Source organism: Mixophyes fleayi, chromosome 1, assembly GCF_038048845.1.
Source record: "Mixophyes fleayi isolate aMixFle1 chromosome 1, aMixFle1.hap1, whole genome shotgun sequence".
In the NCBI taxonomy this organism is placed as follows: domain Eukaryota; kingdom Metazoa; phylum Chordata; class Amphibia; order Anura; family Limnodynastidae; genus Mixophyes; species Mixophyes fleayi.
Genome location: NC_134402.1, coordinates 459,160,250 through 459,179,139, shown reverse-complemented (window position 1 = coordinate 459,179,139; position 18,890 = coordinate 459,160,250). Strand labels below are relative to the sequence as shown.

The following is an 18,890-nucleotide window of genomic DNA, read 5'->3' as shown; positions in this document are numbered from 1 at the left end:
ATATGGAGCCATCTGATCACCGCATGAACTGCCATCTCGTGGGCGCAAACAACATTCAGTCCAGTTCCTAATGAACCGATTGGCTGCATCTCATAAACATTCATTCAGCCCACAGAATGGAGGTTCCACTTAACAGCGACCCCAAATTAACTGGACGGGTGTTGCATTTAACTCATAGGAGAGTTCTTAATAAAGAGATGCAAAAGTGAAATATCATTACCCCAAATCACCATAGAACTGCCCCTCTCGGTCATGTGTACCCAACCGTCACCCAGAAAGTCACATTAATGACAGAACTGGGTGACCCTGGGGTTCCGCTGTAGTTAGAGGATCTATTGTGTGTTCCTGTGTTAGTGGTAATCACTCATTATGGGGAGGGGGGTGTACATACACAGGAGAGGGAAACCGTGACCACATATTACACAATGTATAATATATAGTACCCAGAACAGGCCAGGAACACGTATGTATTGTAACATATGACATACGAGCCATACAGCCTGTATGAAGAATTAGGCCTCATCCAGATAAAACAAGGTGAGAGTCCCTGGATATCTCACCTATTAATGATCCAGTTAATGACAATCCCCGTCCACATGACCGGTCTCATACTCTCAGTCCATCCATTAGAAGTACTGAGTGTAACCCCTTCATGACTGGGGTACTGTGACATTTATACCTCTTCCGGCTGAGTGACAATCCCTGTATTTGTGGGGTGTCAGAGTTAATCTTCTATATTCGTTCTGACAGACGGGGTTTTATTTTTGTTGCGCTTTGAAATAGTTTTATTTAGTACGGTTATAGAAAAAGAAACAACAGGCCACAGTTTCACGATTCATTTCTACTGCGCTCCTAGAAATATATCCTAATATGTGGTCACCTATTTTTCTAGTCTTATACCTAATATGTGTTCTATGCTAAAGATGGGTAATAGTTATACAAGGGAAGGTGTTTGTTTATAACTTTTTAAACAAAATATATAGGTTCTCTTTAATTATTGCAGCTTTTTAGTGACCTTCAACAAAAATTATTGCACAATCAACATTCGGTCATAATGAGTCGTCTGTGCTCGACAAAAAACCCAGCGCATATATTTAAGAGACAGTATCGCCTGCCGAGAAAAGGTGATGGGCGCTTGTTAAAGGTTAATGATCAGAAACAGACTCTCTGGCCGTACAATATATACGTAGGACGCTCACGGTCAGAAAGCGCGGTAATATTTTAATGGATGCGGACGGCGAAGGACTCACTTAGCAGCGGCAGAGTTGTGTTGTTACAAAAGTATCTGGTGTGAGCTCTGCCTACATTGGGGGAATTAAAATAGTACATTAAAAAAAATAAAATAGCATATGTTCAGATAAAATCCAACCACAAAATACAGGGTACTAGTTTCATGGATAGCAGAACAAAATAAAAGATGATCTCTGGCATATAATAAACTATAATCTCCTATACCGTTCATCATATCTTCCACAATCTCACCAATAAACGCTACATACGCCTTGTACAGAATGACACGGCACCATATGGCTTATAGATGGAGCAGACTTAAGTTCAGCTTTCGGCTTACAAATTATCATTAAGTAGCCACTGCATTTTCCAACTCAAGTGAATAAGTACTTGTGCATGGTGATGTATTGCAGCCATAAACACATCAAAGCTATGAAGTACATTCTCCAAGGTCTGAACCTATCTATTCACACTGATTTATGGAGCTTAAATACTGATATCAGAGGCAAAAAAAAAATAAAAAAATCAAATCTTCACAATTTTACAGGCTGTGCAGAGAGCAGGGATAGAACGTGCCAGCGTGTCACACGCATGTGAGCGTGTGACACGCATGTGAGCGTGTGACACGCAGCATCAGTGTACAGTGCAGACAAACAACAAGGCACATTAATAGCGTAGGAGCGGTCTGTGGGTTTCAGTGACAGGAGTCTGCTAATTACTGGGATGAGGATCCCGGGAGCACTAATTAACTCATTTGGTTTGTCCCATAGGGAAGTCACATGAATGAAGTTACAGGGAAGTTGATTGACGAGGTGGCTTCTGCATGTAATTATCCCAATTAAACAAAGTGCCCACCCCTAGTATCCTCATAGTGAGCCCACACCCACAGACTCTGTATACTCTTCTTTATCCTACTGCCGAGAGAGCAGCCGGCAACAAAACAAGCCATATACACCTTCCATGTGTCCTTCTCACCTAGTAAGAAGGACAAGTGTCCCAGGACAGCTATGGTAGGGGTAAGATTCAGTTATAAGGGGAGTCACTTTGTTTTTGGGAATCCGCTCTGCCCGAACCATAAGATAAAGTGCATGAGTCCGACTGTCCCTAATCAACAATCTGCAGAACACAGACGTCAGTGTGTTGCTTCAGACCCTCCTCAAATAAAACTAACAGACCGGGGTATTTGTATTTATCTGCAATTCGCTGATATTTTGCAACTTTGCCGGGCAATATGTTTAAAGACAATACTTGCCTTTAAACACATTGCCGTTTTAAATTTGCCCTGTAAAGTCGCTGAATATCGGGCATTTGATAGTATCACAGATTAATACATATACCCCCAGATCTGTGTAACACTAAAGCATAAAGTATCTTGTTCATAAACAAAGCCATGTGATGTCGTATATTCGTCTACTCTATAAAGCATGTTACTGCCCCGGTCACCGGACAAGAAAACAATAGGTGAATTTATTAACAGGACAATACCAAGATATCTTTGTTTCTATGTGTCAGTAATCAAATACGATCACTAGAAGAGATGACAAATGTAAAACTAACAATACTACAATATTCACATTGATCTCCCCGATTACACATGTAACCACCAGAAACAGGGATACCCTTACGCCATGGCCTGGTAGTGTTATTTGAGGATGGGCCGGAGACATACAAGATTAATACTCTGCTATAAAATTATATGCTGGTGCAAACTCATTATGCTGTACTATTATTCGTGATGGAGTTACCTCTAATAACAGAAAGTATTAATTAAGACACCCAAGTGAAATAGGCCACTTCATCCAAATCTACTGGATAGTCCGTCAGGAGTATGGGAGTCCTTTGGTAGAGTTCTCCTTTGTAGCTACGCCACTTGCCGGCAGGAAGGTAGACATCACGTTCCTGTTTCCCGGGCTCCAGAACAGGGGCCACCATTAACGTGTCTCCTATAAGGAACTGAGAATCTATTTTATGTGCAGCTTCATCGTTCGGAGAGATCCACCAGATGGGTCGAATGATGGGATCTCCAGTGTCTGTTACTTCCCCAGCAAGTTCCAGCAATAGAGGAGCCACCAAGGACTCGTGGATTCGGGTAAACTTCTGAGCGATTTCAATCACTTCCTTATCAAAGAGCCAGGGTGGCACAGAGAACTGCATGGAGGGCATGAAGGCAGAGACCTCCAACCACCGGATGTAAAGCTCTTTCATATCTTTCGTAAAGGTAGTCATGGTGTTCCCACCAATCATATCCGGCAAGATAAAGGGATATCCAAGCATACTGATGGTGAGGACTGTAGGGATGAGAGACCTTAAACCCAGCTCATATCCCCAAACCGAATCCCGGTCTATGATTCTGAAAAAACACGAAATGTTTTGAGACTGATAACCAACTCTTAGCTCGGCAAGGTCATAAAACTGATCAGCCATTTCCGTATACCTCCTACTGAACATATTGGGATCCGACAACGACTGAAACGTACTGAACTGTTTTGGAAGATAACTGGTTTCCCCGGCATCAAACTTAAACGATGAAATGCCATACTTTGCTCTAAGCCGTCTCAGGTTACTCTGAAACCATTCTTTTGTGCTGGGGTTAGTAAAATCGAGGATAGCTCCAATCCCATTCCACCACTGAACCATTGCAGGCAATCGTCCACTGGGTTCCTTCACAAAGAGACCCCGTTCTATGCCAACTCCAAAGTTGGAAGAGTTGTAGTTGACAAAAGGATGAATCCATAACGTTATTTTGAACCCATCTTCCTTCAACTTTTTGAACATGTCGGTAGCGTCAGGAAACTTGACTGGATCAAAGTCAAAATCACCATAATAACTTGTGTACATGTCATCTATTTCTATATGACTATAATTAAAATGGTATTTCTTTATACTTTCCGTGAAATTCAGCAGCTTCTCCTGATCGATCTTCGTTTTGTACAGAGCCCACGTTGACCAAATTGGATACTTGAAGGCACGTTCTGAAGGTATCCTGCTGGGTTTGTTGAAGTATCTCCTCACCATGTACTTATGGATGGAGGTCACATCGGAACCCACACACACTCTGTAGCTTAGCTCGGGAAAGGGCTGCTTTCCAGGGGGGGGCTTGTACGGGGAATCTTTATATCTTGCTTCAAAGAAGAATACCTTCTCAGTACTGTTCCACCCAAGATGGAAGGGAACAGAGGCGTTAATTTTAATAGCTGTTGCGTTGGATGACAACCAGTAGCTTTCCAGAATTCCACCAAAGTCATCTCTAAATGAATAGACATCACCGGTTATGAAGGGTTTAGGTTCTTGGTATCCAGACAGCTTAATCGGCCAGTGCTGTGTTCCCATTTCGGCCCCACCATACCAGTAAGCATTATCCCAATACATGGTGTGCTGGATCGCCGTATTGGCCACAAACTCCTCCCAACGCACCCGGTAGCACATGACGGTGTCTTTATCCTTTTTGATTGTCTGAACAAAAAAATTAAGTTGTCCCTTGTCTGATCTGGCACAAGATAAAATTTCTCCATACTTGGCGCAAGAATCTAAATTTAGGACGCCGGACTGAAAAGCCATCCTGAAGACTACTTTTCCCTGGTGGTTGTGTATAATGAATCCATCCTTCTTCAAATACAGCAGCTCAGTCTTCAGATAATCAGCTTTCCGGAGGGAGATGGAGTAGTAGCACCAAGAAATGATGGCACCGATGACCAGTATAACTCCCAGGAAGATGGCACCAATCAACGGCTTCTGCTCCTTCGAGACCTTCTGCTTGACCGGGGTGATGTTCTCCGGCAGGAAGGTGTACATGATGCTGGAGGACGGTCTCGAGTCTATTTCTTAGGAATTACTGTCAATGTGATGGATACGTCATGCCTAGAAATAAAAAAAGGAGATCTCAGTCACATGGCATTTCCCAGCTGCCTTGGGGCAGCCTCTCGAACAAGCAACTTACGTCAATAACTATATTAGTCTATGTAAATGTAGCACACACGGCTTTGTAAATGTTGGATACACAGAGGAACAATAATGAGTTAGTGGAAAAAACAACAAGAAACAAAGTATTGCACAAATACGTAAATATCTGGAGTGTTCAGCGGGTTATGCTTTGTAGGGATCAATGAATGGTAAATACACTGAAAGAATATATATCACTCGTTATTCTATATTCATCTATTGGCAGAGCAGATAAAAGTCTGTTCGTTCCCCTGATTAAACAGGACAGACAGAATGAAAGAACAGACCTTAGGTGAAAGTTGAAACATCAGTATTGTTGTCCGGAAATGGTTCGTTAATCGGGAATACAATATAACCATATGGTCAGCGGGAACACCACATAATACCACTTTCATACTGCCGCCCCGGCAATATCCCGGGTTTTTCAAGCCGGGTTTTTGCCGGGGCTCGGAGCGTCCCAGCTCAGAAACACCATTCATACTGCACCTCGGACCCGGGAATTTCCCGGGTTGACCCCATTCATACTGCACAAGTCTGTGCCCTGGCAATTTGTGGGAGTCAGTCATCACCAGAACAGTTTTCATTGGCTGAAAAATGGTGATGTCATTAAAAGGTGACAAGGTGACTGGCTGTCTGCCAGAGACAGGCAGACAGCCAATCAGCTTGTTTTCTGTGCAACCCGGGTTGAAAAACCCGGCTTGCACCATTCATAGTGCAGGCAACCCGGGTCCGACCCGGGAATTACCCCTCGATAAATCCCGGGTTGAAGACCCGGGTTTTTAGACCCGGGATTTTTGACTTGTACCATTCATACTGCACCAAGACCCGGGTCGTTTGAGCTCGCCCCGGAAAAAACCTGGGATTTTGGTGCAGTATGAATGGGGTATAATGTGAGAACGTCAACTAGGAATAAAACGGGTCACTCACAACAAAACTGTATTCATTGCAGATGAATAACCATCGCTAACCCTGACTTTCCTGCTCTTCAAAGTATGGGGCCGTTCCTGTATGGGGCCCACCAATAATGGGCCCCAGTGTCAAGGTCTCATTCCCCAAAGCCCTGTCCTGATTTAGGGATCAGAAAGGGGTCCGGGAAGCTTGTTCTCACAGAAAGGAGGATGAGTGACAGCTGAAGAAGAGGAAACAGTGTTTCCTCATCGGGACTTCCGATGGGCCCATGCACGGAACTAGGAGCAGGAGGTGTGGTGAGCAACATGAGCTGTAATCAGTTCCTCTACCTGAAAAACCTTTTATGTTTAGTGGTCCTATAACACCAACATTTTCAAGGCTGACACCTTGTGCTTCCAGGATACTCTAACGATTCCTGTAAGAATGGAGTCGCTAAGACTTAGACCGGCCAAACAGATCATGGAGCGGGATTAGATTCCAGAACAACGGCACCGGAGTCAGGATCAGACATCAAAGGAACAATATATAGAACAATAAATATTTAGTATCGTTAAAAATATAGACACGAAATATATACAGCAAAACTTTTGTTTCTTAATATAAATAGTTCACGCAAAAGTTTCCGTCGCACAAAACCCCTCAATAATCTAATTGTCGCCTCTTACTGGTAATTAACGCAGCCATGGCTGCAATATAGCTTGAATGCAACAAACATCAAATGGTCATAATACATCCTCTAGCCACACAAGCTACCAAACAATAGAGAATTGTATATGTACTATACTACCTTACATATATTGCACTGTTTATTTAAAAAGATTTGAATTACAATGTCATTTGCTTCCTATAAAAGTAAGATTAACAATCATGTACGTCAGTGTCAGAAACTTACAGGAGCTGGAGGTATTTAGTGTAAGGCTGTGATGATCTCGAGGGGTCGTAGAGGGACGTGTCTTCCTGTCTGCACATCTAGTAAAGACAACTAAAGGCAGCCAGAGGACAATAGCTCGCACTGGTGACAAACACTGTGGTCAGATCTGTCCTTATAAGCAGCCTGTGTATATCTTCCCGTACAGGACTGACTGCTTTAAGCTGCCGCCCTGTTGGCACTGGGCACGACGTGGGGAGGAACAGGCTCATCTGCCAGAAAAGTCATCTGATTCCAGGCTCTCTCAGGAGTTGTGAAACCGGCTCCAATGTGCCAAACACAAACGGGGCTATTTATACCCAGAGCCGGGGAGGGGGAGCAGGCTGCTTGCCCATCGCACCCAGACACAGTAACATTCAGCATCGCAATGCTCAGACTGTGCATTAACCCTTCATAATAATCACATTAAACTTCTAGTTCACAATTACAAGCATGAGACCCCCCCCCCCCCTCTGACAAACGTTTACTATTAATGAAAGCAGCGGATAACTTCATATACACAAAAAAGGATGAGGGGATAAGAACCCAGATTATCAATGCTCTTTAAACCCTGCGATAGCTGCATCCCGCATCTGGAACGCAGCTAAATGCAGACTCAATATCACATAAATCATACAAAGTAACTTTTCTGACAAAAAATAATAACTCAGCAGAAAAAAACTGAGGCTAAAGAGAGACGGATTATTCAGTGCTTTTATCAGACTATCCTTTCATCCATGCACTGAGCTATGGGGCAGGTATCTATGGGTCCCTATGGACTTACTGCCCCTAAAGGGCACATTTGATTCGTCCAGTAAAACAGCCACATACGGGCTGATCTTAAGGGTAAAGAAAGATGATTATTCTACAACCCGGCCACTCACATGGGGTCCCAGGGTCTCAGATTGACACGGATAGAAATGACCAACGCTTTTTATGTATTGCCAATACTATTGCTGCTCTGTTCTATGCAATGTACATTGTGGATCTACACCTCTTTCTCGATGTAGTGAAGGATCTTAATATTCAAAATATTACATAGCTCCTCTAACGCTGAAATTCATTTACAGTTTTCCAAGTAATTATATATCAATCTCAAGTGATAACATTTTAGTCCAGAATCAAAACAATTAAATATTGTGATCTGGAGCAAATGCTTAGTTGACAAGTACTAGAGGTTTTATTGTGAGCTCCATTGTGTAGATCCGCACCACAGCTTCAGAGAGTGAACTGTAACTGGACTGGTGGATACAGTAGATGGTAGAATGTTATTATCAGGTTTAATAGAAACCCATCTTAGGGCAGACGTCTGCCCACTGAGTCCCCTGTACCACCACATAATATAGCGCTGTGACAATCCCCCCCCCCCCCCACACACACAATAAATTAACTCCGTGTTGACATTGATGATATTGAAGTGAGGACTGATCATTTGGAGGCTAAGATTTCAGATTTTGTTGAGTCCCATAACACACTGATCGCAGCTTACAAACTGGTGTCTCTGCTCACTGTGCAAGGTCAGATAATGTACAAATCTGGGACTGTGGAAGCGGAGTCTGAATTGATATTTCCTGACCTAATGTCATCGGACTTACTGATCAAGTTTACAGAGGCCTTAAGGGTTAATGCTCAGCTCTAAGGGAGAATTTAAGAGTTAAATAAGTTAAAATGCCTCACACAGTGCGGAGGAAGAAGAGGAAGAGGAAGAGGAAGAGGAAGAGGAAGAGGAAGAGGAAGAGGAAGAGGAAGAGGAAGAGGAAGAGGAAGAGGAAGAGGAAGAGGACCTCACAAATATCATATTGATACAATGTTCCTTATTAATGTGTCTTGTTTATACTGGTTTTCCTTACATAATACTTTGGTTTGACTGTTCCCAGACATCTCTCCTTTGTTCACAGCCATGACCGTCTAACTTATTTGTTTTGTTTCCCCCTTAAATCTCCCAATATGATCACCCGTCCACTCCCATCCCTGGGCGTGACCTTAGGATTCCCGATGTGAGAGCCAATAAATGATAGATTTGGGGAGGGGTTACTTACAGGGCGCAGCGTGCCCCTCTACTGTTATATAATTATATCTTACACATGTCTGAGGGAACAACTCCCCGACTAACAGCTGCTGGGAATGCTGAGCAGAGAGCGCCGAGATGTGAAAGACAACTCCACAGACACAACACTGACTGTTTATTGTATCAACTAAGTAATATATTATTCTTATATTTTGTGTCCACTTATGTTCTCTTCAGAATCAGCTGGAAGGGGCCATAAACTGACCTGGGGGTAAATGTATCAAGCTGAGAGTTTTCCGGCGGGTTTGAAAAACCAATCAGATTCTAGCTATCATTTATATAGTACATTCTACAAAATGACAGCTAGAATCTGATTGGTTGCTATAGGCAACATCTCCGCTTTTCAAACTCGCCAGAAATCTCTCAGCTTGATACATTTACCCCCTGGTCTGATGAGATGGATTCTTTGTGCAGACGGACAAACTTATTTACCTTAAGGTTTAAAGGACAATGATAAAGGTCGGGGTAAATAAGGAGAGGTGAGATTACGATGTCACCACATAGGCTCTAACAATGATGTATGTTGTTATCTCAGGGTAGTCAAAGGGAATTAGAACATTCCCCCATATTAGTAACTAAACAACAGTATAGATGGTTACACTGTGTACAGGTATAATACCCTGCACCAGTCTGCACAAGGTCACAGCTCTCTGCTTGTAAAGTGTCTGATGTGACTGCAATAAAGACGTCACATTTACTTCTGAAGACTTTATGTCTTATCAGCTGGTGTCCAAGTCACCCACTTCGTGTCCTCACCCCTCCCCTCAAGTCTCCAATAAACAATACTCAGGAAGCCTCTTTGCAAACGAACCAATAAACATAATGGTTCAGCGAATACTTTTGAATTCTAAGATCTGAGGGTGACAGGGAAAAGGGTCACATATATATATATATATATATATATAAACAGCGCTGCGGAATTAGTGGTGCTGTATAGATAAATAAATGATGATGAAACGGAGAGAGACCGTTTTGCACTCAATGGAGAATATTAAGTTTACATTTTTGAAGACTAAAGAACTACTTGAGTAACCTAAATGTGATCCTGTCTGACACAAAGTTACAACGATTGATTTCACGCACTGCAAGGTGTTATAAAGGCGGCTCGTTGGCACTGAATGTTCCCATCATCCTTCCTGTTGGACAACATAGCTGGACTAATTTTTCGCCACTGCCTAAAGATAGCTCACATAGCAGGAACGATTTAATTCCAGATCCCAATCTGGAGGGGAGGAAAGAGTTTAAATATCTAAATGCCCCCATTGTAGGAGCTAGAAGCCCTAGTTGCCCAGGCGTGGAAACCGCCCAGGTCATATTCACAACCAGATTATCGCTTTAGGTTGGACTCTCCACCCTCCTCCCCCTCTATTAGCTCTGGCGTGAAGATCTCCTAGTGGAAACAATGGTCTGAGTTTCAGTCAGTATAGTCGGATACATGACTGCTGTATCTAACCTTTGTTATGCAGCATTGTGTTAGATATTATGTATGTTCCATCTTTCTCATTAAACAAACAAAAATAATAATTTTAGTCGATTTAATTTCGCCTATCCAAGAAGTGTGACCCCTAAATGGTTATTTGTACTTCTGTAGTGAAATATATGTGAAATTAACAATTATAACACGAGGGTCTCCGGTTTATTCTAAGGCATGGAAGCCTATAAATATCAGCAAATAAAGAGATAGTTAATAAAGTCTGAGGGTATAGTAAATAGCATGATACCATCTGATATAAACTACACACTACACGTATACTGCGCCTGCCCCATGTTCTCCTCTGATATAACATATTGGCTTTGGTGTCCCCCGCTCCATATAACAGCACGCGGAGAGCCCACTGAGGCCCTCGTCATGGATTGTAAGTTAATAACTTTTATAGCCTTGGTACAATACAGGTATTACATATAATGCAGTGAATATCTTCCCTAAGTCCAGCGTTAATATCAGTGTACCCCTCCCCAAACCTTACCTAACTGGGGTCCGGTAATTGTAAGGCTCGGACGATCCCACCAGGTCCTGTGAGGGAAAATATAAACATTAACAGACATGTAATACAGAAAGTAAACGTCTTATCTGTGACACTGGGGGAAAGAGAGAGGGAGAGAGGGAGAAGGAGAGGATCAAAACACATCACAGGTTAGTAAACGGTAATATATACTCAGGATTTAAGCACAGAATAGTCCACATAATCCTCCTGAGCTGCACATACGGGGTCCCAGAGAGGTCCAGAGCTACACGTCCTATACAATCTCAGCTGATCTCGGTCAGGTCCTCGTTCAGTGGTGACATTAGTTTATAACAGACCATCACCTCTACGTCTTGCAGGCCCATCGTTCCTACTACTGAAGCTGGAGAGGGGAGTAATACAGAACCCCAGCGATATGTAACGTCCTACTGTAGGATGTGTTTAAGGTTTCAGAGGTTCCTCATATTGATCACCTACAAATCTGTAATAATCTGGGCTTCAATCTCCCTAATACCGTCCTAACTGATCATCCTTGGGGGCTCAAAGATCATGGTGACGCGTTTTCAGGACAACATTGCTTGGGGAGTCAGGGTACATTGGTTTCCCAAGAGTTCTGTGTAACCTGTCAAAATGCACATAATAATAATAATAATAATAATAATAATAATAATAATAATAATAACCACAGGAGGAGAGATTTGACGAGGTCAGCAATGTGTCCTGCATGTACCTGCAGAATACACAAGGTGAGTACGGAGATGACAGACATCCCATCTCTCCGGTGACACCACGCACAGACCTCCCAGGAATTACTGTACATTATCAATGTGGTTTTAGAAACATCTCTCTCATCACCTCCATCTTATAAGCAGCAACAAGGATATTTCTGTACATTAACACTGCAAGCAAGATCACCACAAGCAAGAGGCCAGGACAGCACGGTGGCTCAGTGGTTAGCACCGCTGCCTGAGCTCGATTCCCGACCAAGGTCTTATCTGTGTGGAGTTTGTATGTTCTCCACCTGTTTGTGTGCGTTTCCTCCCACACTCCCAAAAAAAAAATTAAAAAATTACATACTAGTAGGTTAATTGGCTACTATCAGATTGACCCTAGTCTGTGTGTGTGTTAGGGAAATTAGACTGTAAGCTTCAATGGGGGCAGAGACGGATGTAAGTCACAAATATTCTCTATACAGCGCTGCAAAACTGGTGGCGCTATATAAAGAAATGATGATGATGGGGCTGAGACAGAAGTCTTGTAAGAGGGGTAGGTCCAATCTAGGGGAGCTACTCCGGCAGTTTCACAGAGTTACTCCTACAGTCATCTGAGCGTCTCGGCTCAGAGGAAGCTGCAGCAATCCCAGCAGGAAGAGCGCAGGATTTAATCGCTGCTATGTGACACGATCCTAAGAGAAAACATTAAAATCCACAAATGTGAGTCAGACATGTCACCGTGGCCCAGAGACCAGCAATGCTGACATCATGTACAGTGGGCTAAGACCACCATGACAGAAAAGGAATTATTAGGGTAACTATAGAGTAAATATTTCAATAGATCATTTTCAAAACAGAGTTTTCCTGATTATTTTCCTTTCCAACATGTAGCATCACAGCAAACACCAGGCATCCACCAGAGGGGTCAATTAAATATTAATGCTGCTCAGAAAAGCCTGTGTCAGTGGTGCGAGGCGTTCCAATAGCTGGCTTTATGCCTCGTCTATTATAATGTCATAAATAGAAGTATAAAAACCAACGTAAAAAGGAGCATGTAAGTAAAGCAGCACAGACAGTAGCGTGGTACAGATCCCGTCACATCAGGTGACGCTGCATAGAGTATTCATAATCATTACAGAATTGGAAAAAAAAGTGGATTTTTGACTGATCAGGAGAGGAAGAGGTTAATAAAACAAGCAGCCTCCTGTCCCAGCAAAACCACAGAAGATAAGGGAGGAGCAGCCCCCACAGATAAAGTACACTGTGTGTATGTAATATGTGACATAACATCAGGACATGTAATGTGCTGGTGTGTCAGTACCAGCGTGAACATACATCACATACACGGCAATACCAGGACAGAAAGCAAAGTCACTGGCACCAGCCGGGAGGGGGTGAGAGATTTGGAGAGTCACTGGCACCAGCCTGGAGGGGGTGAGAGATTTGGAGAGTCACTGGCACCAGCCTGGAGGGGGTGAGAGATTTGGAGTGTCAATGGCACCAGCCTGGAGGGGGTGAGAGATTTGGAGTGTCAATAGCACCAGCCTGGAGGGGGTGAGAGATTTGGAGTGTCAATGGCACCAGCCTGGAGGGGGTGAGAGATTTGGAGTCACTGGCACCAGCCTGGAGGGGGTGAGAGATTTGGAGAGTCACTGGCACCAGCCTGGAGGGGGTGAGAGATTTGGAGAGTCACTGGCACCAGCCTGGAGGGGGTGAGAGATTTGGAGAGTCACTGGCACCAGCCTGGAGGGGGTGAGAGATTTGGAGAGTCACTGGCACCAGCCGGAGGGGGTGAGAGATTTGGAGAGTCAATGGCACCAGCCTGGAGGGGGTGAGAGATTTGGAGAGTCACTGGCACCAGCCTGGAGGGGGTGAGAGATTTGGAGAGTCACTGGCACCAGCCGGAGGGGGTGAGAGATTTGGAGAGTCACTGGCACCAGCCGGGAGGGGGTGAGAGATTTGGAGAGTCACTGGCACCAGCCTGGAGGGGGTGAGAGATTTGGAGTGTCAATGGCACCAGCCTGGAGGGGGTGAGAGATTTGGAGAGTCATTGGCACCAGCCGGAGGGGGTGAGAGATTTGGAGTCACTGGCACCAGTCGGGAGGGGGTGAGAGATTTGGAGTCACTGGCACCAGCCGGGAGGGGGATGAGACAGACACAGATCTCCATGGGGCAGGGAAACATCACAAGACAGAGGACACATGACACCTCCTAGTGCAAAGTCCATGCAGCAGTATCACAGGACATGGGTGGGGGGCGCACAGGGTATTGGGGGAGGTCAGATCATGTGTACAAGAAACACACTAAGTATATAATGTAATGCAGTGATCCCTGAGGACTGATGTCATAGAGACACAAAATAACACTACAATAATAAGTAGCAGCCATAGAAGGTCTATGTGATGGCTCCCAGCACCCTCTATCTGCACCCACCTCGGTGCCCCCCCCCTATCTGCATACACACACTGCCCCCTGCACCCTCCTCAGTGCCCCCTGCACCCACCTCAGTGCCCCCTCTATCTGCATACACACTGCACCCACCTCGGTGCCCCCCCCTATATGCATGCACACTGCCCCCTGCACCCTCCTCAGTGCCCCCTGCACCCTCCCCAGTGCCCCCTCTATCTGCATACACACTGCACCCACCTCGGTGCCCCCCCTATCTGCATGCACACACTGCCCCCTGCACCCTCCTCAGTGCCCTCTCCCAGGACCCACTCACCGGGCTCTCAGCAGCAGCCGCAGCATTCTCTCCAGCAGCGCTCCGGGAAGTGCAGCTCTGCAGGACGAGCAGCCGCTGATTGGACAGCGGGGCTGTCAGTCAGGATGAGGGCGGGCCGGGCTCCCAGTGCATTCTGGGAGGTGTAGTCCGTTCCTGAGACTGACTGACACGTGTTATGTTACTGACACAGTCCCCTCATATCCCCTCATACCCCCACCAGCTGTGATATTATATATATATATATACAGTATGTGCTATGACTCAGCAGCTACTGGCAGTTATGTTGCATGGAGCTTACACCAATATTGTTGATTTATATTTTGCTGCATTATTATTGTGTATTACTTTCAGCAGCTCCCATCTGATGCACTATTATTATATAAAGTACAGTATGTGGTGCACCCACGTGTTGTGACGCGCCTGCGCTGTGACGCGCCTGCGTTTGCACAGTTGCGCCTGTTATGGATAATATGACGATCGCTGCGCTAGGAGCTCGTGAGGGCGGAGAATGGGAGGAGTCACCGAGGTCAGGACAAATAACAGCAGCCGAATCCTTGTACAGGCTGAGTGTCTGCTCGTCCCAAATATAACACAAATCACTGTATAAGAGTCCTGGTGCCTGTGAGGACACCTGAACAATCCATTGTATTATTATTTTTATGTTTATTTATAAGGAGCCACAAATGGTCCACAGCGCGGTACATACAGTGGCGCACGCAGGGGGGGGGGGTTTCTGGGTCTCCAGAAACCCCTCCTCTCCGCTAAAGAGGTGCCCCTGTACTATCCAGCAGCCGCAGCGCTGTCAAAGCGTCCGCGGCGGTGCTGTATTGTATACAGTGCTGCCGAAATGTGTGCCCCTGACATAGGGGGTGAGCGGAGCAGACACATAGCTATAACACAGGGCGCTCTGCGTCTGACATCCTAGATCAGCGATGGCCAACTTCTGGGGCCGCATGTGTGTCCCTCTAACCCTCCAAAGGGCCACACATTACCCTCAATCTCAGTAATAGGTTATAATAAGACATTTTATTCAAGGACAGAGACACCTAAACCTGTAATAACATATCAGCAGCATTGACACGTGTTACACGCTATATAAACACATCTGACAATACAGCAAGAAGGAGCTGAGGGCCACAAGTGATGGCTCTGAGGACCGCCTGTGGCCCCCAACCGTCCTCGAGGGCAGTGGGAGACACATATAGGAAGCCTCTGAGCGGGGAGCGGAGGTTACAGCTGAGGAGTTAGCAGGACGAGGGCTGCGGACAATCTACGTGGGGGCGTTTCACATGGGGTAAGCAGCACACGCAAAACTAATGTAAATAAATATAATTTAATAGAAACTAATACATTAATCAATAAAAAATCATTTTGTACAGGTCCAAAACAGATTTAGGCAAATGGATTAGTACATTTCATAATACACAAATGTTATGATGTTATGACCTGGGGATATTCTATTATTCATAGGATGTATGTATTATTGTGACATGTTTTGCATTAATAATCTCTTTATTCTTATATGATTTATTTCGGTATCGATTCATATTGAAATGTTTAGTGACTGACATTTATTTATTTATGTTGATTTTTCCTATATGTTGACTCTAGAAATATTATATAGAGATGTAAATAACCCATTTTTGTCTTGTGGGACGAGAACGTCAATAAACTTGAAGGTTTGGAAATCGCCGTTTCCTGGGGGCGGATTCCTGTTCCCTGCAGTCAGGATTTTAAACCAGTTCAGAGGTGGCAGTAATGGGATTTTGCTCATTAACATACACCCCCCAACTGTCCCCAATTATCCTGCACTTCAGGACTTTTTTATTCTCACAAGGTACAATAAATGAAGATAAAACAAATCTGCAGATACCTAAAAACAGCAAGCAATATTTGCACACACCAAGTGATTATAAAGTATATAAATGAATGTAACATGCAAGTAACTCGCAGTAACCAGCCACTCTGAGAATCACTAATAGGAAGAGACTCTCAATCTGTGACAATCCGAATATCTCAGTCAGTGACCAAAGGTCCCCAAAGGTTGGGTAACAGGTCTGCACAGAGAAATGTCAAAACGCAGAACGAGGATGTGCTGTGATGTCTGTGTATAATTATATGCAGACCCCGAAGAGTAACAGCAAGCTCCGTTACAGGACCTGTCCCAAAGAGCTTACAATCTGATCTGGAAGCCTTCCTGACTGACATAATAAATAATAATGACTATTTATTGTACCAGCTAAGTAATACAGTATACTTATAATATGTGTGTCCAATTCTGTTCTCTTCAGCACTGAGCTGGAAGGGATGTGCTCTTAGACTAGGTACACACTGGATGTTTTTCGTCCAATAATTGTGCCAATCAGCCGACGTACGTCCGCTTGTTCGGATGTTGTCTGTATAATCAGACGACGGTAGAAAGCCGTCCCAAAGTGCCGATTGCTGGTTCTTTTGGTTGGTCGTACTGTTAATAATCTCGTTCCAATCACCTTCTGATCATGAATTCACCACTGATTCCTCGACCGACTGCTGACAGTTCCTCAAACAGTGAATGTACAGGGTGCTGTAGATGTGATAATTCATTCGTTCGTTCTGAGACTGAATATTCCATTTCAGAGTCACAAAGTAACACAGTGTATAATCACATTGTGGAAAAGTCAACGTTTATTTCATTGCATATAGCGCTGTCATTATCTAACCGACTACACTGCTTTTAGACCAGATGATAAATAATGTATATAGTGTGTACACATGAATCAACCAAACCATTAGTCATAGGTAAAGTCGTTGTAGATAACACCAGGGTCTGAAATGTCTCCAGTGTGTACCCAGCCTTAGTGACAGAGGGACAATCTTATTTACCTTTAGGTTTAAAAGACAATGAGAAAGGTCAGGGTGAATAAGGTGAGATTATGATGCCACCACATAGTCTCTAACAATGTTGATGTATGTTGTTATCTCAGAATAGCTGATGTGAATTAGATACTTCTACCATATTAGGTAACTGTACATAAGAGTAAAGGTCATTACACTGTGTAACAGATGTTGGTAAAGGTATAACACATTGGGCTAGATTTACTAAACTGCGGGTTTGAAAAAGTGGGGATGTTGCCTATAGCAACCAATCAGATTCTAGCTTTCATTTATTTAGTACCTTCTACAAAATGACAGCTAGAATCTGATTGGTTGCTATAGGCAACATCCCCACTTTTTAAGACCCGCAGCTTAGTAAATCTAGCCCATTGTGTCTGCAGAAGGACACACCGCTCTCTGCTTGAGAAATTAAGGCTTAATATTTACTTCAGAAGACTACTGAGGTAGGTGGAGATATACACACATACATATATATATATACACATATGGATGGAGGGTAAAGTGCAGCTAATCATAGTAACTGGCTTCATAACAGTGACAACAATCCAGACAGGTGTCAGCATCATTGATCAATGATTAATGAAGGACATCAGCTTTATAGGAGGAGCCAGGGAAGTATGGGAGGAGCTACAACACTCCAAGTGACTTACGTGAGCCGAGCTGTTCAATACATTCCCTGTGTGCTTCTATATTTTTCTATGGAAATATCCATTTTCAAGGCTAGATATATGTGCTACAAAGGATTCACACCTAGCACTTATAAAATTGTTAGATTAGAGTGTAAGCTCATTTGTGGCCCTGCCCAAATTGGCTTCTGTTTCATGTAATGGTATATAATTTGATCCTCTCCATAGACAGCACTGCCTGATATAGGAATAAAGGAGAATAATAATTATACCTACATATGTCCAGCATAGAGTAGAGTGTCCTGCATGGTGTAGTTAGTGTGTCCTGCATAGTGTAGAGTGTCAGACATAGTGTAGTTAGAGTGCCCAGCATAGTGTAGTTAGAGTGCCCAGCATAGTCTTGTTAGTGTTCAGTATAGTGTAGAGTGTCCAGCATAGTGTAGTTAGTGTCCAACATAGTGTAGTTACTGTCCAGCATAGTGTAATGTCCATCAAGTGTAGTTAGAGTGTCCAGCATAGTGCAGTTAGTGTTACCAGCATAGTGTAGAGTGTTCAGCATAGTGTAGTTAGCATCCAGCGTAGTGTAAAGTGTCCAGCACTGTGTAGTTAGTGTCCAGTATGGTTAGTGTCCAGCAGAGTGTAGTTAGAGTGTCCAGCATAGTGCAGTTATAGGGACCAGCATGGTGTCCAGCATAGTGTTGTTACAGTGTCCATCATTATTTCACTTCATAAGCAAAATAGATAATGAACATTGTTAGATTTTCACTCATTCCTCACAGTTCAATAACCACTCACTGGGAGACAAGCTGAGGCCCATCTTAGTGACCAATCCAACATTTCTACTGGGAAGACCTGAAAGTTTGGACGACGTATTAAGATGATCTTGGACATATTTACAGACACATGAACATTAAGGTGATGGTGCTAAATCTTACTGG

The 18,890-nt window shown here is 43.9% G+C and overlaps 1 protein-coding gene across 2 annotated transcripts; it reads right to left on the bottom strand.

Annotated features, from left to right (window-relative positions):
* Positions 1-2,724: 2,724 nt before the first annotated feature.
* Positions 2,725-14,524, bottom strand: MYORG (myogenesis regulating glycosidase). 2 transcript variants are annotated; one of them, XM_075187317.1, is made up of 3 exons: positions 14,453-14,524; positions 11,021-11,067; positions 2,725-5,088 (listed from the first exon to the last, which is right to left on the bottom strand). In XM_075187317.1, the coding sequence occupies exon 3, from the start codon at positions 5,020-5,022 to the stop codon at positions 2,998-3,000; it is 2,025 nt and encodes a 674-aa protein (XP_075043418.1). In that variant the 5' UTR covers positions 5,023-5,088; positions 11,021-11,067; positions 14,453-14,524; the 3' UTR covers positions 2,725-2,997. The 2 variants fall into 2 exon arrangements, with proteins under 2 accessions (XP_075043418.1, XP_075043426.1); XM_075187325.1 differs by lacking the exons at positions 11,021-11,067; positions 14,453-14,524 and adding an exon at positions 6,971-7,216.
* Between the last annotated feature and the right edge of the window lie 4,366 nt (positions 14,525-18,890).